The 25782-nt window shown below is 40.4% G+C and overlaps 1 protein-coding gene across 1 annotated transcript in view; it reads right to left on the reverse strand.

Moving 5' to 3' along the window:
- The window catches only part of CYBRD1 (cytochrome b reductase 1), a 36828-nt gene extending 11688 nt beyond the window's left edge, over window positions 1-25140 (reverse strand). Inside the window, exons 1-2 of the mRNA XM_020896358.2 lie at window positions 24893-25140; window positions 9350-9558 (exon numbers count right to left, since the gene is read on the reverse strand). Coding sequence (XP_020752017.1) covers window positions 9350-9558; window positions 24893-25085 — 402 coding nt within the window. The 5' untranslated portion in view covers window positions 25086-25140. The remainder of the gene's footprint in view (window positions 1-9349; window positions 9559-24892) is intronic.
- Window positions 25141-25782: the final 642 nt, after the last annotated feature.

Here is a 25782-nt window from a genome sequence, read left to right on the forward strand (position 1 = left end):
TACAGAGTGAAGTAAACCAGAAAGATAAACACCAATATAGTATACTAATGCATATATATGGAATTTTAAAAGATGGTAACGATAAGCCTATATGCAAAACTGAAAAAGAGACACAGATGTATAGAACAGACTTTTGGACTCTGTGGGAGAAGGCAAGGGTGGGATGTTCTGAGAGAATAGCATTGAAACAAGTATACTATCAAGTGTGAAACAGATCGCCAGCCCAGGTTGGGTGCATGAGACAAGTGCTCAGGGCTGGTGCACTGGGAAGAGCCAGAGGGATCGGATGGGGAGGGAGGCGGGAGGGGGGATCAGGATGGGGAACACATGTAAATCCATGGCTGATTCATGTCAATGTATGACAAAAACCACTACAATATTGTAAAGTAATCAGCCTCCAACTAATAAAAATAAATGAAAAAAGAAAAAAAAAGTTGTGATGTGACATTTCTGAGAAGCCTAGTTAGTACACAGATAAAACAATAAGAGATAAGAATCTGAATATTTCAGGGAGCAAAAGAGAATCTTGAAACAATTAAAAATGTTTTCAATTTACCCAAGTTTAATATTAGAAGATCCATTGATGTAATTGACTACATTAATGGATTAAAGAGGAAAAACCGAAGTCACATCTCAATACACACAAAAAATATCCAATAAAATTCTACATTCATTCATGATTTCAGGTCTTCCCTGGTGACTCATATGGTAAAGAATCTGCCTGCAATGTAGGAGACCTGGGTTCAATCCCTGGGTTGGGAAGATCCCCTGGAGATGGGATCCGGTACCCACTTCAGCATTCTGGCCTGGAGAATTCCATAGACTGTGTAGTCCATGGGGTCGCTAAGACTCAGACATGACTGAGCGACTTTCACTTTCATGATTTCAAAAGAAAAACAAAACCAATTCACAAACTGGAATAAGAGAAAATGTGAAGCATCTGTACTGAATAGTGAAATGTTAGAGGTATCCCCTTCAAAAAAAAGAACAGTTCAAAGATTCTTATCTCTACCTCTATTTTATACCCTGTAAATAATTCTATATACTTCTGTGTACTTCAACAGGCTTCCCTGGCGGCTCAGTTGTAAAGAATCTGCCTGCCAATGCAGAAAGTGTGAGTTTGATCCCTGGGTCAGGAAGATCCCCTGAAGAAGGAAATGGAAATCCACGCCAGTATTCTTACCTGGAAAATCCCATGGACTACAGTCCATAGGGTCGCAAAAGAGTTGGACACAACTTAATGACCAAACGACAACAAAAATATAATTTAATACTTCTATACTCTTCAATTCCACTGGCTTGGATGCAGAGAAAAAGAGAAAACTGGCAGTGCAGATAAATGGCAAAGATAGGGACAATTCAATAAATGGTGCTGGGGAAAGAGTTAATCAATATGGAGAAAAAATGAAGTTAGATAACAATATCTCATCATGAACTAAGTTAATTCTAGATTAATTAAGTACTTTGTATCAAAGATAAAACTTTAATACTCTTAATAGAAAACATAAAAGAAATTAATATTTCCTATAATATTACTGTAATGTAACCTCTTGGCTATTCATAGGTTTTTCTCTTCAACCAACTGTTCTCAAATATTATTGTGTATCTGAGTCACTTGCAGGGACCACGAAAGCACATATTGCTGGGCCCACCCACCTTCCCCCTCCTCCACTGTCCATCGTGAGTTTCTGATCTAGGAGGTCTGGAGTATAACCTGAGAACTGGTTTGTTTTGACCTCAGGGTACAGAAGGATTTCATAAACAAGTCATCAAAACAAAACAGAAAATGGTAACCTTAAAGGAAAAGAATGATCAATTTGTTTCATTAAAATTAAGAATTTCTATTTGTCAAAAAATGCTAAGAAAAGAGAAAATGCAAGTCTCAATGTCTGAAGATATATATATAATGCATACAAATGAAAAGGAATCTGACACAGAATACCTACAAATCTTTAAAAAAAAGGAAAACAAACTCATTGTTTAAATGCACAAAAGACACTAACAGGTATTTTTTTTTAGAGGTGAACCATGAGTAATCAGTGAAATAAGAAAATCACAAGACATCATTTTATATCCACCAGTTTGGCAATATTTAAAAAGTTTGAAGAGGATGCATGTTGGCAACAATGTGCCATATGTGAACTCTTATTTGCTGCTGACAGCAACATAATTGGAAACACTTTGGAAAACAAGTTGACACTATTTTAGACTGAGTATACAACTGCTATTGTAAGAATACTGACAGAGAAACCTTTGCATATGGGGGCCAAGAGATGTGTATGTGACTGTGCAACTCAGCACTGTCAGAAACAGAAAGCAACTCAAAATCGTCTAAATGTGTAATAGCAGGAGAATAGATAAGTAAATGTGTGGCCTATTTATGCAGCAGAATACAAAAGTAGAAACGATTAAACTACAGCTAGACGAATCAATATAGTTCAATCGACAGAATGAAAAAAATTGTAATCGAATACTTATGATACTGTTTTCTAAAAAGTAAAAAATAAACTAGACAACATATTGTTCGGGAATTTACAGCATGTGGTAAAACAAAGAAAAACAAGAATGAGAAAAAACTTCTGGAGAATGGTTACCTGCAGGAGTTGGGCTAGGTAGAAAGATGTGGGATCAAGGTGGGGGGAGGATTTCTAAATTAAGGTGGATGGTGGAATTATGAGAGTTAATTTTATTATGATTCATAACTTCTACACACACACACACACACACACACACACACACACACACACACACACACACAGGCTTGTTTTTTAAATCCCCCAGAGGCTAGATGTTGCAAGTAGAAAAAAATGCCTACAACTTGAAATGCTTTGCAATTCATAGAGAAACACAGGAAGCGTGAAGACTTTTCAGCTTGTTTTGGTTGTATTACTTTGTTGCTAGTCCCCTTTCTTTCCTCCTTTCATTTATTGAAACAGCCTGTAGCCTGGCTTCTTGGGCCGGTAAATCTTGGCTTTACAAAGTGGTTAAATCAAAGGTCAAGATCGCTAAGGTAATCTCTTGACAATCTCTCCCATGCTCTTCCTACTCTGTGGTAGGTTTGTTTCTTGAGTTGGTCTTGGGAAGAATGCAGACTGCCGTCACGAACTCGGATGAATGGCCTGCACACAATTACACTCTGCAACTGAAGTGCACAACAGTTGGCGGCTGTGCAAGCGAGCAGCAGGCAGGCTGCTGCAGCTGCCCCAAGAGGGTGGGACTTCCTGTTCTCCGCCTACACGTGGCAGCTCCAAGAACCTCCACTGACGGAGCGTTCGTCCTGATTCACGGAGAAATGCTTCCCCTTTTTACTTCTAACTTAATCGGACAGAGGCACATCTCTGTCAAAGCATGTTTTCGTGGTTCATGAATTTTTACAACTAAGAATAGGGAGGAATCTTTGTAAATCTTAATAAGAAAGAGGCTTGAAAGTGAAGTCGCTCAGTCGTGTCTGACTCTCTGCGACCCCATGGAGCCTACCAGGCTCCGCCGTCCATGGGATTTTCCAGGCAAGAGTACTAGAATCCGCTGCCATTTCCTTCTCCAGGGGGTCTTCCCAACCCCAGGGATCGAACCCAGGTCTCCTGCATTGCGGACAGACGCTTTACCGTCTGAACCACCAGGGAAGCCTAAGAAAGTGGGTTAGCTCCTACCAAAAGTGAAGAAAGCAAGCTTAGAATTGGTTTCTTTCCATGGGGAAAGGAAATATTCTTTTGTTCAATTTCTTCCTGAGAACATCTGGGTGATCTCTTCTGTCACTTCTTCAGGGAAGCAATGCAAGTGACTTAAAAACAGCTTGGATGCAATAACTGAATAAAGTTGGAATGTAGTCATCTTTCTCAGAAAAGGAATAGGAAGGAAATGGTTCATATAGTTTCAAAACAACCAACCAGAAGTTACCACACGTGATATGAATGTTCACAACCTGACTTGAGGGGACACTGCTTGTTTATTTAGTTTTGAAAATTGTGTATATATGATCTTTTGTGACATGTGATTTACTTATATTTAAGACAAAAGAGCCACAAGTTCAAGCAAGAAAAACAAGATGCATTTCAAAATTTAATATCCTCCCCCAGAACAAATAATTCCCCAACAAACAACCCCACAATGGTATTCTGGTATATTCTCCCATAACTTTCTTTACCCATCTACACATAAATGCTTTTTTTCCTTTCTTTCTTTCCTCCCCCCTTCTCAAACAACACTTTACTCTACACATTATTCTTCAGTATTTTTTCACACTGAAGAACATATAATTCTACTCAGTAGACATAGGGGCTTCACAGGGAGTTCACTGGTGAAGAATCTGCCTGCCAATGCAGGAGATGCAAGAGATGCTGGGTTCAATCCCAGGGTCGGGAAGATCCCCTGGAGAAGGAAACGGCAACCCACTCTAGTATTCTTGCCTGGAGAATCCCATGGACAGAGGAGCCTGCCAGGCTATAGTCCATGGGGTCACAAAGAGATACGATTGAGCATGCACACATACCACACAGTAGACAGAACTACATTCTTTGTAATAGCTGTGTCATATTCAACAAATTGACCACAAGTTCTTATTGATGGTCATTTAGTTTGCTTCCCATTTCTGCAGGCACTGCTGCACTAAAAATCCTTTTTAGAGTTCCTTTTGTGACAGCATTTTATTTCTGCTCTCCCCAAATGTGGGACTGCTAGGTTAAAGAGTAAGTATATATGTTACAATGTCATGTAAGAGTAAGTATATATATATTTTAGGAAATAATAGATATTAACAAACTACTTCCCTAATTTGGTGGCAATTCACTTTTCCATGAGCAGTGTAGGAGTACCCTTACCTCACCTCTATGCCAGCAATGGATATCATTATTGTTCTGTCTATTTCATGGGGGGAAAATGATATTTTATCGTTATTTTAACTTACATTTCCCTAATTTCTTAGTGAGGTTGGACATTTTCTCATATGCTCATTGGTGATTTAATTCTTTCTTATCTGAACTGTCTGTTCAAATCTTTTGTTCATAGTTCTATTAGGTTGACTTTTTAATTATTAATTTTTAGGAGTTGTTTTGTATATTAAACACATTAACCCTTAACACATGACAGGATTATGCCCCATATCTCCTTGTGCAGTTCCTGCCGACTTTATTATCTTTTGTCACATATACACTCTACAGCCCCAGGTTCAGAATATATAAATTTCACCAACTGCAGATTTAAAAAAATGTTCAGAAAAATTAACTGCAGAAAGTTCTGAAAAGCAAAACTTGAATTTGCCATAGACCAGGAACTATTTATATAGGATTTACATTGTATTCACCTAGCATTTACACTGTATTAGGTATTGTAAGTAATCTACAGATTTAAAGTATATGGGAGGATGCATATAGGTTATATGCAAACGTGTGCTTAGTCACTCAGTCGAGTCCGACTCTGCACCCCCATGGACTGTAGCCTGCCAGGCTCCTCTGTCCACGGGGATTCTCCGAGCAAGAATACTGGAGCGGGCTGCCATGCCCTCCTGCAAGGGATCTTCCCAACCTAGGGACTGAACCCAGATCTCCCTCATTGCAGGCTGATTCTTCACCATCTGAGCCATCAGGGAAGTCCTATATGCAAATACCACACCAATTTATACTAGGAGCTTGGACATCTTTGGAATTTGGTATCTGAGAGGGTCCTGGAACCAATCCTCAAAAGATCCTGAGAGATGAAAATAATTTTAAAAAAATTTATGTGGTCATATATGTCTTTCTTTTCCTTCATGGTTTCTAGATTTCTTGTCAACCTTATAGCCTCCCCTACCTCAGTATTACACAGATTACATGCTTTTTAATTTTCTTTTTCTCTTTTGTCTGATTTTGGATTTTTTTATATCCATATCTTTAATCTATTGTATCTGGAATCTTTTTTTTCTTTTGTGTGATGTACACAGTCTTTTTGTTTGGTTTCCTCCAAATGGACAGCCAGTTATGATGCTAACATTGATTAAATAAGCATTCTTTCCCTGGTAAATTAAAATACTATAATGTCATAGAAAAAGTTATTATATATACTGTCTGTCTTCTGTGTTCTTGCCATGAATATACTTTGTTTATTCCTGTGGGAATACCTTGTTTTGAATAAAGCAGGTCTCCCTCTACTTCTTCAAAATTTTCTTGGTTATCCTTGGGTACTTATTCTTTTGCATACAGTTTAAAACTCCCATTGAGTTTAAAATTATAATAAATAAAAATACAGTTGAAGAGGGAAGAATGTTTCTATATTAATTTTTCTCTCTCAGTAGCATGGTATTCCTCTCTTCATACCATATTTTCTATTTTTCAGTAAAATTTTATAGTACTGCACTGTAAGATTTATAGGATTCTACTTCCTATTCTAAGTGGCTATTTCTAGTACAGGGAAAAGTTATTGGATTCTGCTGGCTGTCTTTTATCCAGATACCTTTCCAAATTCTTTCATAATTTAGTCATCTCTTGGATTTCCAGATATTCATATGATCTTCAAACAGAAAAAAAAAGTCACAAATTTTCTATTATTTATATGTATTTTTTTCATTAGCTGTACATTAGCTAAAACCTCTAAAATGAAATTGAATACAAAGGTTGCAAACATCAGTGTTTTATTTATTTAATGGAAATGTCTTCAGTATTTCAGAGTTTAAGCTTATGTTTGCTGTTAGATGTTTAAAGGTGTTTATTATTAAAGCTGCCTCCTTAGAGATGAAGTATGCAGTACACAATGGGGCCACATCTAAGAGGAGCTTGTTTTCTCCCAGTGTACTAGATCAGTTTAAAGTATTAGTTCCTTGTAGGTCAAAGTATAAAACAACATGGAACTAATGTCTTTTTTAATGACAGATTTCAAATGACCTTAGCAATTGCTTATAATGTCATTGGTCTGCTTAGGTTTTCTAATTCCTTTTGGGTCAAATTGTTAGTTTATACTTGGCAAGAAAATAACCATTTTTTCTTTAAGATTTTTAATAATATTACCATATTATTAAAATTTAATAAACTGTCCTAATTTTAAAATATTATTTGTATCTGTGACTATATTTTTAAAATTCTGAACAATGTGTATGTTATGCTTTTTCTCAGTCATATTTGCAGTGGTTTATCTATTTTTATCCTGGGCTTCCCAGGTGGTGCTAGTGATAAAGAACACACTTACCAATGCAGTAGACGTAGGAGATGTGGGTTCAATCCCTGGGTTGGGAAGATCCCCTGGAGGAGGACATGGCAACCCACTCCAGTATTCCTGCCTGGAGAACTCGATGGACAGAGAAGCCTGGTGGGCTACAGTCCATAGTCGTGAAGAGTTGGACACAGCTGAAGCAATTTGCATGCATGCACATTTATTCTACTTGTTTTAAAGAACCAGCTTTTCCTTTTAGCTATAATTTCTTCTATTTTTTTAAAAATTTATGGTTCTGATAGGCTAAATCATTCCCCTTCCCAAAGATGTCTACAACTTAATCCCTGCAAGCTGTGAATACATTATGCTACAAGGCAAAAGATACTTTCCTTATGTAATTAAGGTTATGGTTTCTTCTGATTGGGGGAAAACCCTGGATCATATGGGCAGCCCAATCTAATCACATAAACCCTTTCAAAAGCAGAGAACTTTGGCTGGAGGAAGAAGAGATGAAGAGGAGAAAGAGGGAGAAGTCAGAGAGATTCCAAGCCAGTGAGATGGAGGGGGCCATGTGCAAGGAACAGAGTGAGCAGCTAAGGACAACCCTGAGCTAATAGCCAGTGAGAGACTGGGACCTCGGGCTTACAAGCACAAGGAGCTAGACTCTGCCAACAACCTGAACTATTTTGCAAGTTGATTCTACCCTAGAGTCTTTCTATAAAAGCCCAGGCCAGCTAACACCTTGATTTTGGCCTTGTGAGACCCTGAACAGAGAAACCAGCCAAGCCAACATGGATTTCTGATGTACAGAAACTGTGAGGTAATATATTTGTGTTGTTTTAAGGCCCCATGTTTGTGGTAAATTGTTATGGCAACAACAGAAAATAATATAATTGTTCACAGATTTTTTTTGGATGGGAGGGAGGGGGTCTTTACTATTCCTTGTATATTTTGCTGTTCTTTTTTATTTTCTTTTTTCCCTTCTTGTTTTACTGAGATATAATCAATCTTTTATTTTCTCAAGTGAATATTTCATTTACATATTTTAAGTTTTTCTTTCCAATAAACAAACACATTTAAGCCTATATTCCTCTGAGAACCATTTTACCTAAGAGCCATAAACTTTAGAATAAACATTCTCTTTTTTGCTAATTCCTATATATTTCTTAATCCTACATATTAAGATATAGAGCACAGCATAAAATTGGTTTTCAGAAATTCCAGCTTAAAAGATCTAGTATAAGAAACTTTGTTTTTGCTTTAAAAGCTTTTTATTGTTATACAAGAAATGCATGTATATTTAGAAGATACAGAAAGTGAAAAGAAAAATAATCAACTAGAATTTAAAGTGTAGCATAATGTATTCACAGCTTGCAGGGATTAAGTTGTAGATATCTTTGGGAAGGGGAGTGATTTAGCCTATTAGAACCATAAATTTAAAAAAAAAAAATAGAAGAAATTATAGATAAAATGAAAAGCTCGTTCTTTAAAACAATTAGAATAAAATAAATGTGCACGCATGCAAATTGCTTCAGTTGTTTTACAAACTCACTCCCTTTTCGTCTCCTATATCCACAGGAAAGTAAGTTCACAATGATGTCCCAATCAGGAGTTGGATATATGTACTAAGGAAGGGAACTGAATTGACACAGTTTACAAAGATTTTTCAACAAAATGGATAATACAAAAAACTTTAAAAATTAACCTTTACTTTTGTGACTTTGGACAGCCAAATTCCTATCTCACTCCATTAATATGTTTAAAAATAGTGCTCTTAAGAGTATGTGTTTTTAATAAATAAAGACATTTAATAAGTGAAATGAAAATAAAACAATCACTGAGCCTTCAAAATCTAACAAAGATGTAAAAATTCATCTCTTTACTCATAAACTTAGAAAATAGAAATGACAGGGAATGTGGGAAAGAAATATAGAGCTCTTGCCTGTGCTAGTTCATCCAGCACATGGAATTTAAAGTGCAAACGATGGCAACCTAGAAATAAAGAGATGGCACTTTCTCAACATACATATGTCCATATTTAAAACCTCACAATCATGCTCATAAGTGAGTTCTGCATTCTGGTGCCCCCTTCAGGGGAAAATACTTATAATGGAAACAAACTGAATGATGACTAGTGGAAATGAAATGATTTCCAAGAAACTATGAATGAACAGAAAACATCAACAGTATCTGAACTGCTTTATCTTGTTTAGAAATAGACTGAGATACTGACCTGTAAGATGTAGAGAATGACAGCTGTCAGTCCAACCCAGCTGTGCAGACTGTACATATTGGGGATCTTCTTGGCATTGTGGAAATCAAAAACAGCCACCAGAGAAATAATTGCAAGAATGGCAGCAACAGTGTTTAGCCCCGCATGGATGGATTTCATCAGGAGCTTGCTGCATTTCCAGGTCCATGGCAGTCTGTATACAATGATGGCTGGAGAGAGAAAAAAGGGGGCAGAATGCAGTGTTGCTGTTGTTTTAACCAACACGTGATGAACATTTTGACACATGAACACTCCCTTCTATGAAACCCTTTTCTGCTTCTCCTCTCTTCCCTGCCTCTCAGTGGTTCTTTCTTGAGCTCTCTGCTGGCATCTTCTTTACTCCCAGCTTACCAATGAACCTTGATGCCTCTCAGGCTCAGTCTTAGGCTTTTTTCCTCTCTCTGTGGGTGATCTCATTAGCCTCTCACTAAAATGCTACCTCCATGGTTGGGACTCCAAAATTCTCATCTCCAGCCCAGAACTTTCTTCTGAACTCCAGACCTACATAATTCCAATGGCTTCTTGACATCTCCACATAGATGCCTCTCAAATATCTCAAACTCAACATGTTCAAAACTAAATTCTTAATCTTATGGTCTGGTTTTTTCATATAAGTACCTTAATTTGACAAGAAAAAGACCGGCTAAAGAAAAGAAAAAAATAAGCGCAAAGATTTAAATAGACGAAAGAGTATATCTAAGTATTTCATAAAAGAGTATATCCAAGTGACTGGTAAACATAATAAAGATATCAACTTAATTGGTCAACAGAGAAATGAGAATACCTCAATCACATGTCTGAATGGCTGAACACGGGAAATACTGAGTACTGGAGAGGCTGTGAAACAACAAGAACTCTCATGCTCTGCTAAGAGTTTAAATGAGAACAAACACTGTGGAGAACTGGCAGTATCTATTAAGCTAAACTTATGCATACCCTTTGTTGTTATTTAGTTGCTAAGTCATGTCTAACTCTTTTGCAACCCCAAGGATGGTAGCCCACCAGGCTCCCCTGTCCATGGGATTTTCCAGGCAACAATACTGGAGTAGGTTGCCATTTCTTTCTCCAGGGAATCTTCCCAACCCAGGGATCAAACCCATGTCTCCTGCATTGACAGGTGGATTCTTACCACTGAGCCATTATGATTTATTAATTCTACTCCTGGGCATACACCCCAAAGAAACATATACATATGTTCACCAAAAGACATGTATTAAGAGTAGTATTATAGCACTATTTGTTGTGGCCAAAACCTGGGAAATTCCCAAATGTTCATCATTAAGAGACTGAATAAATAAATTGTGATATATTCATACCATGGCATGAATGATCTAAAACTAGAACTTCACCCAATGATACGATCAATCTATAATGTCAATGCCAAGAAACTAGATGTAAGCAAATATACACTGTATGATTCAATTGATATGAAATATAAAAATAGGCAACACTCATCTTTGCAATAAGAAAAATCAAGACAGGAACTTCCTTGGCAATCCAGTGGTTAAGACTTCATGCTTCCAATGCAAGGGACATGGGTTTGATTCCTAGTCAGGGAACTAAGACCCCAGGTGGCCAAAACCTAATTAATTAATTGCCAGATACTTTTAAAAAATAAATAAATAAATAAAAGACTAAAAAAATAGAAAAGTCACGATAGTGGTTGCCCTTGTGAAGAAGGGGTATAGCAACTGGAAAGGAATGCACGAGGGATTTCTGGGTTCCTGCTAACAATCTGATTTTCAACCTAGGTGCTGGTTACACAGATAATCAATCACTGAGGGAAGATGCATTAAGCTATACATTTATACGTATGCTTTCCTGCATGTAGAGTAAAATTCAGCAAAAAGATTCCTGAAAAGCTTTTTCTTAGTGTCCTGGATTAATCAATAGATTATATGGCCATCCTATCCAGCATGCAATTAATTTTGTTTGGAAGGCAATATCCTGCCCCAACCTACCCTCATCCCACTCCTTATGTTGATTTCAGGGAAAATTTAAATATCTGGAAATGTATGGCAGGTTGAAAAAGTTTAAAGAATACTCTCTTGGAAAATGGGTTCCATTATATTAGCAATGGGTCACATAAATTTCTTAATTCCAGAAAAGAAGTAGAAGCAGGAGCTGCTGCCTTTTCCCTTCAAAGACATTTATATTTTGAGTATAAGAAACTTAATTGTATCATAAAATGTAAAAGATTATCTTGTCCATTTTTAGGCAGAAACACAAAAAACTTACAAAGATATTAATAGATGTGAATTCAGCCACTTTAAAGCTTTCAGCACAAGATGTCAATCTTCCTATTCTTTGGTTCTAGTCTAACACTTGAGAGGCAGGCATCACAGTTAGGACAGTATTCCTTTTATCTAATCCAAATTCTGAAGGTTGACTACCTACTCATTTTAGTGCATATATGGCTATCTTATAAATGTTGATTGATTGTATCAATATTTCCTTGAGGACATAGAAACTTTGCAGGTAATCATTTCTATAGTCAATAAATCTTTTCAAACCATTTAATACAACACCTTAAAAGGTATATGTTTAGGGGGTGCTTTGCCCTGTAGCTTCCAGGATCCTAGTTCCCCAAAGTGAAAGTGAAGTCGCTCAGTCATGTCCAACTCTTTGTGACCCCATGGACTGACTATAGCCTACCAATCTCCTGCATCCATGGGATTTTCCAGGCAAGAATACTGAAGTGGGGGAATGCAAATTAGTACAGCCACTATGGAAAACAGTGTGGAGATTTCTTAAAAAGCTGGAAATAGAACTGCCGTATGACCCAGCAATCCCACTTCTGGGCATACACACCAAGGAAACCAGATCTGAAAGAGACACATGCACCCCAATGTTCATCGCAGCACTGTTTATAATAGCCAGGACATGGAAGCAACCTAGATGCCCATCAGCAGACGAATGGATGAGGAAGCTGTGGTACATATACACCATGGAATACTACTCAGCCATTAAAAAGAATTCATTTGAATCAGTTCCAATGAGATGGATGAAACTGGAGCCCACTTTACAGAGCGAAGTAAGCCAGAAAGATAAAGACCATTACAGTATACTAACACATATATATGGACTTTAGAAAGATGGTAACGATAACCCTATATGCAAAACAGAAAAAGAGACTCAGATGTATGGAACAGACTTGTGGACTCTGGGAGAAGGCGAGGGTGGGATGTTTCAGGAGAACAGCATTGAAACATGTATATTATCTAGGGTGAAACAGATCACCAGCCTAGGTTGGGTGCATGAGACAAGTGCTCGGGCCTGGTGCACTGGGAAGACCCAGAGGGATCAGGTGGAGAGGGAGGTGGGAGGGGGGACTGGGATGGGGAGTACATGTAAATCCATGGCTAATTCATATCAATGTATAACAAAAACTACTGTAATGATGTAAAGTAATTAGCCTCCAACTAATAAAAATTAAAAATAATAATAATAAATAAAAAAAAAAAATAAAGTCCCTAAGATAATGACAAAAAAAAAAAAAAAAAGAATACTGAAGTGGGTTGCCATTTCCTTCTCCAGGAGATCTTCCCAATGCAGGGATTGAACCCGGGGCTCCCGCATTGTAGGCAGACACTTTACTATCTGAGCTACCAGGGAAGTCACTCAACCAGGGATTAAACTCAGGCCTGACAGTGAAAGCACCAAGTCCTGGCCACTAGTCCACCAGGGAATTCCCAAAAGGTATGCTTTTAAAAGCTAGTTCAGGAAGTTCCCTGGTTGCCTAGTGATTAGGATTCCAGGCTTTCACTGTTGTGGCCAAGGTTCAATCCTTGGTCAGGGAACTGAGATCCCACAAGCTGTATGACACAGCTAAAAAAAAAAAAAAAGAAATTTAAAAAATAAAAGCAAGTTCAACATCCTTTCTCATCCCTACTTCAATGTCTTTGAGGGCAGAAATATGAGGGCACAGAGATACACACACACACACACACAGAAACACACACAAAATCCAGAGCCCTTGCAAGGTAGTAGGCACCATACTAAGTGCTTTACTTGTCTACATTATAATGATCAACTCAACTCTGTGAGGAAGGCATAGTTATTATTACCACTACACAGAGGAGGAAGTGGAGGCACAGAGAGGTGAAGTAGTTTGCTCAATATCAATGTATTTTTAGATTAATATTATTGTTATCACCATCATCATCATCACCATCATCATAACCTCCAGGCACCACCCAGGGGGAAGGACTCTTAGATTGCAGAACTTGAATGGATGCATCCACATGCATAAAGGAAATACTCAGGATGTTTCCCTGAAAAGCAAATTATGAGCCATGAATCACGACAGCTTTTCCTCCCTAATCTGGGTCATATTATACCCAAAATTTCCAAAATCAAAACTAAGCTCAGATGTTAGAAATCAGGAAGTTATCAAGGCTGAGGAGAGTTCAAGGGTTACCGGGGGGATTCAGGGGTGCCTGGAAAGTTGTTTCATGATGCGAGCATGAGTGTGCTCATGCAATGAAAACACGTCCCTTATGATTTAGGTACTTTTCTGCACGTATGTGGTTCTTGAGCAAAAAAAAAAACAACCTTAAAAATGTCCCAAATTCAAAGACAACTATGTTCCCAGTAAAGAACTTTCACTCTTCTCAACACAAGAACCCCAGAAAAATGTGTCAAATTTTCACAAAACTGAAAGTCTACCCTCTTTGAGTGTCAAACTTGATTTTTAAACTTTTCACATTTACTCAAATGTTTTTCAGGTTGGTTGTCCACTAGCTTTCCTTCTCTAGCAATAGCATGAGTGGAATATAATCTAATCTTTTATTGATGGTTTGGGGTTATCAGTAAAACATACTGTCCTATTACTATGAAGCAGGAGAGGTACTTACCTCTGATCCAAGTGGGCCCAGACAATTATGTTTTTGTTTTCTCTAGTCCTGAATCTAGTTTTAGAATTTGCTATCTCCTCTTTTAGTTTCTTACCTGGTTAGGGTGCCTGCCTCCAACCTCTCATCAGCTTGCACTATCTATCACACCTACCAGCTTTAAGGTCTAGTTGGTAAATTTTTAGGATAGCAAAACTCTTTTAACATCTGTTAAATATGGATGGTGAGTACACGGGGATCTGTTATATTATTTTCTGTATGGTTGAAATAGTTCATGAATAAAATTTCTGTAAGTCTGCAAACCTAATATGCCTATTAGTCTCACCTTCTAAGTAGGAAGCTTGTGGAAACCTCAGTGGCTCTCTCATAGGAGGGAGGCACGGAGTTTTCAGCACCTGTCCTGGTGATAGAGAAATTCTGCAGGGTAGCTGACTAAGTTTCAAATGCTCTCTGGATAAATGGAGGATAACTCCAAAGTGATGCATTTGCATAATGTGTTTACCTGCCTTTTAAAATGCATAAATAACCTAAATACGGTGGACTTCAGGAGAAAGGGCAACCTTAACAAATCGACCACATTTCTTCAACAAGAAGCTTTTCTCAACAACAGTAAAAACTGCCTGTAGAGTGGAATTTAAATATTTCTTGCTTCTCTGGCTTGGCACTTACCTAGACACCATTCCTGAGGTTCAGTGAGAAGGAAGAAAAAGGTCTCAGAAGCCCATGAGGAGGGGAAATGCTATCAAATAGCTACTTGTGACTGAAACAAGGGTTTTCTGTTACAGGCCCGAGATGGCAAAACCATTTGGGGCAAGAAAATGAGGGGAAACACGAACACATGTATGTGAAAAATAGGTTTTAAATTTTTTTTAACTTTAAACTTTTTATTTTGTATTGACATATAGCTGATTAACAATGTTGTGGTAGTTTCAGGTGGACAGTGAAGGGACTCAGTCATACATATACATGTATCCATTCTCCCCCAAACACCCCTCCCATCCAGGCTGGCTGATGGTGGAACATGCTGTTGTGATAAACTTGAGAAGGAAGGAGGGAAGGAAGGAAGACCTGTGTACAATTATTCTTTCAACAATAAAGAGGGAAACACAGTAACTTGAATCGTATTTACTTATTAGAAATTTTCTCAGTTCCTAAGCAGCATAATCAACTCAGAGATATGTGAAATACATATTCTCCAAGATGTAATCTCTGGTTTGACACCAGCTTTCCACCCACATACCATTACAAAACTATCCACATACACAAATCTGTCTTATAGCAGACAATGCAAATGTAGAATTTGTCAAAGTGAATGTGGGGAGAAGAGCACTTGGAGGGAGAGAAATGTCCCCATACATAGAAAACAATTTGACTCCAGTTCTTCCGTGTTTAAATCTTGTGATTCACGAAGATAGGAGCACATCTGTCTAGGTCACGGTCAGATCCCAGCATTTAGCACAGAGCTCGCAGAGCCTAGCACATAGCAGAAATTCAGTAAGTATGTGTTGAATATATAAATCTTAATGAAGTACAGTAATATATTATTTCTCAGAAAATGAGCAGATTCTCTTTTAAAATGCACAAATCAAAACTTTAACTGCTGACCCAAGTGTTGTGTGTGCATGATCAGTCGTGTCTGACTCTTTGAGACCCCGTGGACTAGAGCCTGCCAGGCTTCTTTGTCTGTGGGATTTTCCAGGCAAGAATATTGGAGTGGGTTGCCATTTCCTTTTCCAGGAAAGGCAGTCAGACCTAACTGCTGACCCAAGTGTTAGCTCATATAAAACCAAATGGTCCTTTCAAAGCAGTAAAAAATATTCTGCCCTTGGACCCACTTAATAGCTTTAGGTAAGCTTTAAGTGAACCACAAAATAAGACAAGTTATTGAAAGTGAAGTACACTGGAATTTGAAGACTTTATTCTGCTTAAATATGGTGTGCCCATCACACTTTTCTTAACTCTTTGAATAAAGTATTATTTTGATCTCCTTGGTAGAATGTTCCAAACAGGACTATCAAGATTTATAACTTATTTCCCTGTGTACCCCAGAATGTACCAGACTCAATCCAAAGGATCTCAAGTTTAAATGTACAAGCAGAGAACCCCTTTTAAATATACTTCCTAAAAAGATTCCTACAGCGACTATCAAAGAGAATCTGAGGTCTGAAAAACGCCTGTGTACTCAGACTGTCTCACAGCATGAATATCATGAAACTAAAAACCTCTGGAGAATCAAAATGAAGGAAGTGATCTGGGTAGTTTGGAAGATTTGTTTTAGCATCTTGGCACTAGAGAAGCATCTCTTTGAAGTGACTAAAATCCTCATAAAGGCACCTTCTTGGTACCAAATAGTGTATGAAAAGAAAAATTCAATTAATTGGCTAGACATTTACAAATATCCAGAAATTTTGCATTGTTAAAAACACCAGCTATATTTTCTTGTGCCTCATATCAGTATTATGACAGATTAGAAATAGTATTGACTCTGATATCGCTGGTGATAAGTTTAACCCTGGTCAAGCATTTGACCTCTAAAATTAGGAGTTGAACTTCAAGTCCTAGACAGCTCTAAATATTTAGGGCTCAGGTTTTCTAAAAGAAAACGATAGCTCAGCTCTAACAAACTCAAATAATGTTTAAATAATGTATGCTAATCAAATAAATAGGACAATATGTGAAGAAATTGAATGAATCAATAAACAGAAAAGTACAGCTGAAGTCTAACCATTTCAAGGCCTGTTTTGACTTTTTAAGAAAGTTTCTATAGGAGAAAAAATAGTTATAACAAAGATTTCTGGTCTATTTTTCTTAAAAGGGAAGATTGTTTTACTTTTTAAGGGAAAAGTTGAAAAGCCCAATAAGTCAAGACAGAAAACTCTAGAGGTCACTGGAAGATAGAAACTGGATTTGCACAGAAATGTTTTGTTTGATCAGCATGATGATGTGGGGGTTTTGGTTTTGTGTCTGGTTTACTTTTAGACTGAACCAGTTTTTTTTTGTTTTTTTTTTTAATCTGGATTCTCTTGGATAATGAGAAGCTCTGACCTCTGAGAGGATCCCCACAATGCCCCAACCTGCTGGAGCCAAGAGCTTTCTATTTTGCCAGGAAGAGGCCCTCTCTAGTTCCCTACAGTTCCTACCCCTCACACAAAGCCCATCTCTATACCCTGTTGCACAAGGATCTGAACTTTGGTTAACTGTGCTAGTAAACAGAGCAGCTTCTCCCAATGTTATTAGGCAACACTGCTTATAATAAATGGACCACTGATTGGTAAACTGCGTCTAGACTGAGAAGAACAATGAAAAAGTCTACAAATAGCTGAAGAAAATGCAATACTTTGGGCTTCCTGGAGTGCACTCTAACTGTCATATCCTGTATTGGTTTCCTAGGGCTGCCATAACAAAGTACCAAAAGCTGAGAGACTTCAAACGACAGAAATGTATTCCCTCACAATTCTGGAGGCCAGAAGTCTAAGGTCAAGTTGCTGGCAAGACTGGTTCCTTCAGGAGGCCCTGAGAATCCATTCCATTCCTCTTAGCTTCTTGGAGCTGCTGGCAATTCTTGGTGTCCTCTGACTTGCACACAGATGACTCCAATCTCTGCCTCTCTTTTCACAAGGCCCTCCCCTCTGTGTATCTGTGCCTCAAATTTCCCTCTCTTTTCTCTTAAAGGGACACCAGTTATTGGGTTTAGGGCCCATCCTGAACCCGGGCTGATCTAATCTTGAGATCCTTACTTACATCTGCAAAGGGCTTCCCTGGTGGCTCAGTGGTAAAGAAGCCCCTGCCAATGCAGGGGACACAGCTTTGATCCCTGATCCGAGAAGATCCCACATGCCACGGAGCAACTAAGTCCATGTGCCACAGTTACTGAGCCTGTGCCCTGCAGGTCCTGCTCCGCAAGAAGAGAAGCCGCTGCAGTAAGAAGCCCACCAACCGCAACTAGAGTGTAGACCCCCACTTGCCACAACTAGAGAAAAGACCCAGCACATCCAAAGATAAGTAAAAAAACCCAAAATTATACAAATGTTATAAAATTAAAACAATTATAAAAATGTTACATCTGCAAAGATGTTTAGCCCCATTCAGAGGTCATTGGGATTAGGACTTGAACATATATTTTGGAAGTCACTGTTCAACTCACCATGTATTGTTTTCAGGGACACTAGAAACCAGGTACATAGAGTATTTACAAGAGATTTTGGTTCCTGAGAGCCATGGAGACCTTAAGCCCCGATCCCATCAATGGAGATCTCATCTCCTGATGTCTGGACAGTCACCTGGGGACAGGAGAGCTGATGGAGGGATTTATGCTGCAAGGATGCCCACTAAGGAGCACCTGTCACTGCCCTGACGGCAAACTCCGGTTCCTGTCCTACATTCCTCCTGCATAGACTGGTGTCCAGTGTGGATCAGGAATTTGTGTGTTTGAACGTTTAGTTAAAGCCAGGAAGACACTCTGGTGGGTGCTACACACCCAACCCACTTCACATATTCACTTTATATGCCATCCTTGTATGTATGGCCCCCGGTTTAAAGGACTGGCCAAATTTTCATTAATTTAGTGAATATTTATTGAATGCCAATTACATGTTAGGTAATTTTCTGCCCACCGTGGATACAGCAGTGAAGAAAACAGACAAGAGAGCTTACATTCGAATAGAAGGTAAGAAAGAAAGGGAGGAACAGAAGTAGGGAGGGAGGGAGAAGATAGTCAGTGGTCAGAATTTGGTTAATATTATATTTTGAATTTGGAATTGATATGATTTTATGATGGGTTGGATGAGAAGTATGGAAGAAGCAGAGGCATCAAGGATGACTATATAGTTCTGACATGAACATACATCTAGGAGGATGAAGTTGCCATTTAATGAGATGGGAAAGCCTACAGAAGGAGAGGTTTGGGGGTTGAGGAAGATGGAGAGTTGAGATTTGGACATGTCTATTTGACATGCAAGTTGAGAGTTTGAGTAGATGGATATTTGAGTCTGGAGTTCAGGGGAGAGGTCCAGGTGGAACATAAATATAGGAGGATTCAGGGGGATACATGGTGTTTAAAGGCACAGGACTAGATGAGATGACCAAGATTATGAGTGGATCAGGAAAGGAGAAGTGGTCAGAAGACTGAAGCTCAGGCTCGCTAACCTCAATGGATCAGGGAGATGAGGAGGAGCCAGCAAAGGACACTGAAAGGAGTGGGCAGTGAGGAGAGAAGAGCCAAGAGAGTCAGGTATCCTGGAAGCCCAAGTGAAGAAGTGCCCCAAGGAGGAAGAATGGGTCAGTTGTGCCAAATTTTGCTTTTTGGTCAAGCAAGATGAGGACTGGGAATTGATGACAGCTGGAATTAGCAATCTGGAGGCAATTGGTTATGTTAAGAGCAATTTTGGTGCAGCAGTAGAGAGGAAGTTTGATTGGAGTGCGGTCAAGAGACAATAGGAGAGGAACTGGAGACTGCAGGTATTGACAAATATTTCTAAAAGTTCTGTGATAAGGCAAGCAGAGATTTGAGGCAGTAGCTGAAAGAGGAATATGGGGTCAAGAGTGTGGTTGTTTTTAAGATAACAGACATTATAACACATTGGAAATAATCCAATGGGGTGGGAACTTGATGCGCAAGGAAAAAGGGAGAACTGCTGGAGTGAGGAGGTGCAGGCAGTAACACTCCAATAAGCTCAAGGCCTTTACAGTAGAGATGCAATTCCAGTACACCATCATGCCAATTCACCCCTGAGGCTTAATCGGTGCTTCCAAATCAGCTATAAACAGCAGAATCACTGAGAAGAAGGGAGTAGCATGTCCTTCAGATGCTACTATTACTATCCCTGACTTCCCAGGTGGTGCAGTGGTAAAGAACCTGCCTGCCAACGCAGGAGACACAAGAGACTGTGTCAAGGGTTCGATCCCTGGGCTGGGAAGATCCCCTGGAGTAGAAAATGGCAACCTGCTCCAGTATTCTTGCCTAGAACATCCCATGAACAGAGGAGTCTGGCAGGCTACAGTCCACGGGGTCTCAAAGAGTCAAACATGACTGAACACACACACCCAACAACGCATTACTATCTCCACAAATGAGTGGCTATAAAACTGCATTGTTACAATTAACAATGGTACTGAGAACCATCATTCAACAACTATTTATTGGCCTACCTTATGCCAGTTCTTGGTGTTATTCTAGACACTGGGGACACAACAGCGAGTGAAATATTCATGTCTGAAACATTTTTATTAGTTACATTACAAAGAAATCTGTATGTACTTATTTTTAACAAAAAAGAAAAATGTGATCGGGGTTGTCTTGAATTGAGTCTTCATGCTTTGTAAAAAGCCCCGTTTCTTTATGAGGCTTTATTATCTATAGTGTCCCAAAGGCTGGTTTTGGAATAGGTATCCGAGGCACTTTCTCCACTCTCTGCCAGGTTTTACCCCGAGAGCCTTTCCAAATATATTTAAGTGGTCTTGGAATTTGGTCACTTTTAGGTAGGTTAATAGGATATCGCACTTGCCTTTTGAGAACGACTCAATTTCGTCTTGTGAGTCTTTTAAATGTGACTTAAATGAAGTTATATTCTCTCACAAAACCAACTTGAGATCATTACACTATTGAATTTCTCTTCCCTCAGTTTATATAGTCAAAAGAGTTCTACACATGGAAAACTAAGGAGTATAGGATTGCTGAGACTTTTCACTAAATTTATATACCTGAATTTTCTGCCTTTTTCTAAAAAACACATTCCACCTCGCGGAACCTTTTAAAAGGTCAGCAGCCACTTTGAGAGCATTTTTGTTTCAGTCTTTTCTGTGGCCTTTTCAAGTTTTGTTTCTCTGATTTCCTGGCAGTATACTTATTTCATGGGAAACATTCCTTTCAGAGAAGCACAAAGCTCTTCTAAAGGTCTCTTTGAAACTTCCTCGTTCATGTTTGTTAGATTTCCTACTAGTTTAAAATTTTATTTCAGCTTTAAATATCCTATAGTCTGTTATACTTTATTTTGGAACATGTATATTTTCCAAAAGACACACACAGATGTATATTTTGTAACTTTGTATCACCCTTGCTTTCTTCAGAGCTTACTTCTTACAAGTGTTTCAAAGGACATATACCAGTTCTCATACAGTTTTAAATATTGCTGGCTGTTTGCATTTGTGAAGCATTTTATGTTTAGAGTAATAACTCTACTTTGGCTTTCCTTTCTCATCTCTAATCTCTTGGGCTTCCCTTGTGACTCAGCGGGTAAAGAATGTGCCTGCAATGTGGGAGACCTGGGTTTGATCCCTGGGTTGGGAAGATCCCCTGAAGAAGGGAAAGGCTACCCACTCCAGTATTCTGGTCTGGAGAATTCCATGAGCTGTATAGGGGTTGCACAGAGTCGGACATGACTGAGCAACTTTCACTTTTCTCATCTCTAAACATCTGTGTATCACAGAACTCAATTACATCATGTTCACTATTAGAGATCTGAAATAACATAGCCTAAAAATTTGCTCCTTGAAGCAATTACACACAGTACGAAAGGCTTTTATAACACGGATGGTCTATAACTTGTGTGTCCCCCTCCCACCCTCCCGGCCTATAAAGTCAACTCTTTACTCCTCATTCTACTGGAGGCTTTCTACTGCTGGATGTGAGGAAGTGCAGGTGGGCCAAAACTTGCAAGAATTCATGAGGTCTATGCATGTACCTATTTGTATGAGAAAGTTTACATTCATGTTAATTAAATGTGTCATCTACATAGAGAACAGACTTGTGGCTGCCAAGGGGCAGGGGGTGGGGAGGGATGGATTGGGAGTTTGGGATTAGCAAATGCAAACTATTACATATAGAATGGAAAAACAATAAGGGCCTACTGTATAGCACAGGGAACTGTATTCAACATCCTGTGATAAAAACAAACAAAAAAATCCTGTGATAAACCATGGAAAAGAATGTGAAAAATAATGTATATATGTATTACTGAATCATTTTGCTGTAGAGTAGAAATTAACACAACATTTTAAGTCAACTATACTTCAATAGAATAAATTTTAAAAATAATAAATGTGTCATTTGATTAAAGTGCTTTGCATGCCTGGAATCCATATAATAAACAGGATGGGTTATGTTGACAGGACAAACATTCCAAAACTAATACAAATACAGGAGTTATGCTTAAATGAAGGCAGCAGATGAAAATTTCCAAAATATCCATGTTCTTTTTTTGCTGCAAAGTGAATATAAACAGACTTTTAAAAGCCCAAAGTTTAGACAAACTATAAATTCTTTTAGGAAAACTGTAATGGACTCTATCATGAACAAAGAGTTTCCAAGTGTTTTTTAGATGAAGCTTTTTGCTTCTCTAAAAAGGATATTTTACAGAAAACAAGCATATTGCCATAAGAGTAGAGAAACGAACCTTGAAAATAAAACCAGTGAAAAGATGTGTACTACTTCTACGGGCAAATTACTTACCTGCTCCGTGCCTCATGTAATGAGGCATTAATTAATACATTAATTCACATTAATGTATCTGTGAATTAATGCCCTGAGTGGGTGCAAAGAGGCACTCAATAAATGATGGGCCATCTCCTTTTTAGAAGTCAAGAAACAAGTATTATCATCTGTTTTGTTTCCATTACCTTAAATTATGAGAAGATATTGTAGCCCCCCCGGAAAATTTCTTAGTATTAGGCACTGCTCAGAGGACTGGGTTGGAAGAGATGAAGAGAGTGTTTCTACTGCTTTGAGCAAACAGAAGGTTCTGACAGCTCCGGCCAAACTTGAGGGCTCCACCAGGAAGGAAATAGTGCTTCTGCCAACAGTGACTTTGGAACTCGAGTATGTTTTTCTCATTTTAGTTTAGTGGCAAAATAACTGAGACTTACGCAACGAACGACTCAGCCATCCAGTGGTATGCACACCCGGGTGGATGCCCATCCACACCAGGGGCGTCTCCACAGCTGGACACTGGCAGCAGCCTCTACCTTCCAGAGCGGGAGGATGCCACTTACCCAGCCACACCGGCCAAGGCTGCTGCCCAAGTTTTAAACGGAAACAAAAATCTTTTCTTTAGGAATGAGGTCGGTGCTTTTTTGTTCTCTTGTTTGTTTGGGGAAAGTTAAACACTGGTGGAGAAAAGGCAGCCTGCTCGGAGGCAAGGCTAGTGGTTTCAGCTGGGAGGCCTGTTTCCCAGTCCTTTCCTCTCTGTGACATAACCCCAGTCCACTACTCCTGCCTTTTCCTAAATGCTTTGTCTGCCAAGGCCTTGACTTCATTTTTTGGAAAGTGGCTACAAATAAATGGCGCTTGCACCACTAGCTAGAGGTTCCTCCAGCCTGACAGCAGCTGGAAGAAAAGAAAGCTGTCAGGACATTGTGAGTAGCACTACAGAAAGACAAAATCTGCCACTGCCGGGGAGAGAGAGGAGGTAGGCGGGGAAACAGTGAAGGTGGTCACAAGGTACAACCCTCCAGTTCTAAAGGGATGGAATGTGGCAGAACGGTGGTGACAAGTAATAATAATATATTGTAGATCTGAACAATGCTAAAGAGGATTCTTCAGCAATGTTCTAAATGCTAAATGAGATGAGATCTAGGTCTCATCCCATCTCAAAGGGGAAAAAACTATGTGAGGTGATGGATGTTAATTAGTAATAGGCACTTCCATATATAATCATATTATACACCTGAAACGAATATGTCGATTATTGCTCAAAACAAAAACAACCATCCACTGAGCCAGCCTTCGTGCCAGCCTCATCCCAGAGAATGCAGGCCGAGGCAGCAAACCCCAAAGAAGTCCCAAGCATAAGCATCTCTCTCACTCAGCCAGGCAGCCACGGGCCCCCTGCGGGCATCTCTGGCCCCACAATCCGGGCCAGTGCCCAACAGGAAGTCCCGCAGAGGAACTTTCGCCAGTCTGCAGTCACAAAAACAAGTCGGGCTCAAGACTGTCCAGTAACCTGGAGATGCAGCGAAACACCGTTTTGAATCCTGGCAGCTTCTTGGGCTCGACTGAGTTTAACGCTCTAGAAGTGAAACCAGAGTTGATGCTTCCTTCACTCACCCGTGAGGCCACCCGCTAACGGGCCCCTTCGCTCAGGGCTTTCGAGAAAATTAGAGAAGATGAGACAAAAAGAGGCCAGTTCTCCCCCACTCCATTCCCCCCCCCGCCCCACCACCACCACCGTTGCTTTCCTCTCCTAACCCGCAGCCTCAAAGCAAGTTCAACGACAGGCCTTGCCTAAAGAGATCTCCGCGCCCCTGACTGCGCAGGCTTGGTCCCACAGGGGGCGATTTTCGGGGGGCTCGCGGGCTGCCTGGCCGCACCGCGCTCCTGCATCTCCCCTCTGCTCCCAAGCTTGGTGTAGCCTGGAGTAGCGTCCCAGCCACTCGGAGCAAACAGTTAACCTAGCCGGATCTGTCGACCCAGCTACGCGGCTTCCAGCGAACCCGAGTCTCGCGCGCCCCGCCCCACCGCCGCGGCTCCCGCGCTCGCCCAAGTCCGCCCGGCCCGCGGGCCCCGGGCGCCGGACCAGCCGCCTCCCTCCGCGCTGCCGACTCGGCTCCCCGGCCCCGGCTACTCCTTCATCCCTTCCCTCGCCCAGCCTCAATCGGTTGGAGCTCTGTCGGGAGCCCGGGCCCTCCTCCCCCGCCGCCTCCCAGGAGGTGCCAGTACCGATGCCCAGGATGAAGACGAAGCCGGTGACCACGAGCACCGGGTGCCAGTTGAACTCGAGCGCGGTCCCGTCCCAGCCGAGCCCCTCTCGGTAGTGGAGGACCCAAATGAGGGTGAAGATCACAGACAGGAAGCCGACGAGCAGCGCCGACACCAGCAGCGCCAAGAAGCCCCTGTAGCCCTCCATGGCCATCAGCGCCCCATACTCCGCGCGGTGGCGGCCCCCGGGCACTGGCCCGCGGCGGGACGCGGCGTCGACTTTTAGGAGCTGTCTCCGCCCCGGGGAGGGGCTTTGTCGCGGGCCTGCCGGGGATTCGGGGCGGGGGCAGCTGGCCCTCAGCTCAGAGACTAGCCCCACCCTGGGGATCCCGTGGTTGGCGTCTGCGCTTGTCGAGAGCTCGAGTAACCGATCTGGTTAGTTGTTGAGAGCAAGAGTCCAGAAGGTTCCACACCCACCACTTTCTTTTAACTTTCCCCGTGTCTCTTCTTTCTCTGAGAGGAGGCTGAGTAAGGCAGTGGTGTGCACAATCGGTTAACAGAAGAGAGGGGTCCGTCGGGTGGCTTTGTGTGTGTATGTGATTTTGACTTACGAAGCCTCCTAAGCTGCAGACCTAGAGGACTGGTTGTCTTTGCTGCCAAGAAGGAACCTGTGAGACAGTGTCTCATCTAGCAAGGAGACTACTGGCCGTGTGCACCTAACAGAGAGAAAGCAGACACCTCTTGGACCCTCGACTTCCCCATTTGTGATAAAAATGGATCTTAAAAGTGCCGCCTATTCAAACGTATTTGGACTAAAGCCTCCCCTTGGTGGCGTGAGCTTACTCACTCCCTGCCCTCTTTCCAACATTCATTTCACCCTTCTCCATTGGACAAGAAAAGTGACAGAATTA

This window comes from Odocoileus virginianus, chromosome 13 (genome assembly GCF_023699985.2).
Source record: "Odocoileus virginianus isolate 20LAN1187 ecotype Illinois chromosome 13, Ovbor_1.2, whole genome shotgun sequence".
Classification (NCBI taxonomy): Eukaryota; Metazoa; Chordata; class Mammalia; order Artiodactyla; family Cervidae; genus Odocoileus; species Odocoileus virginianus.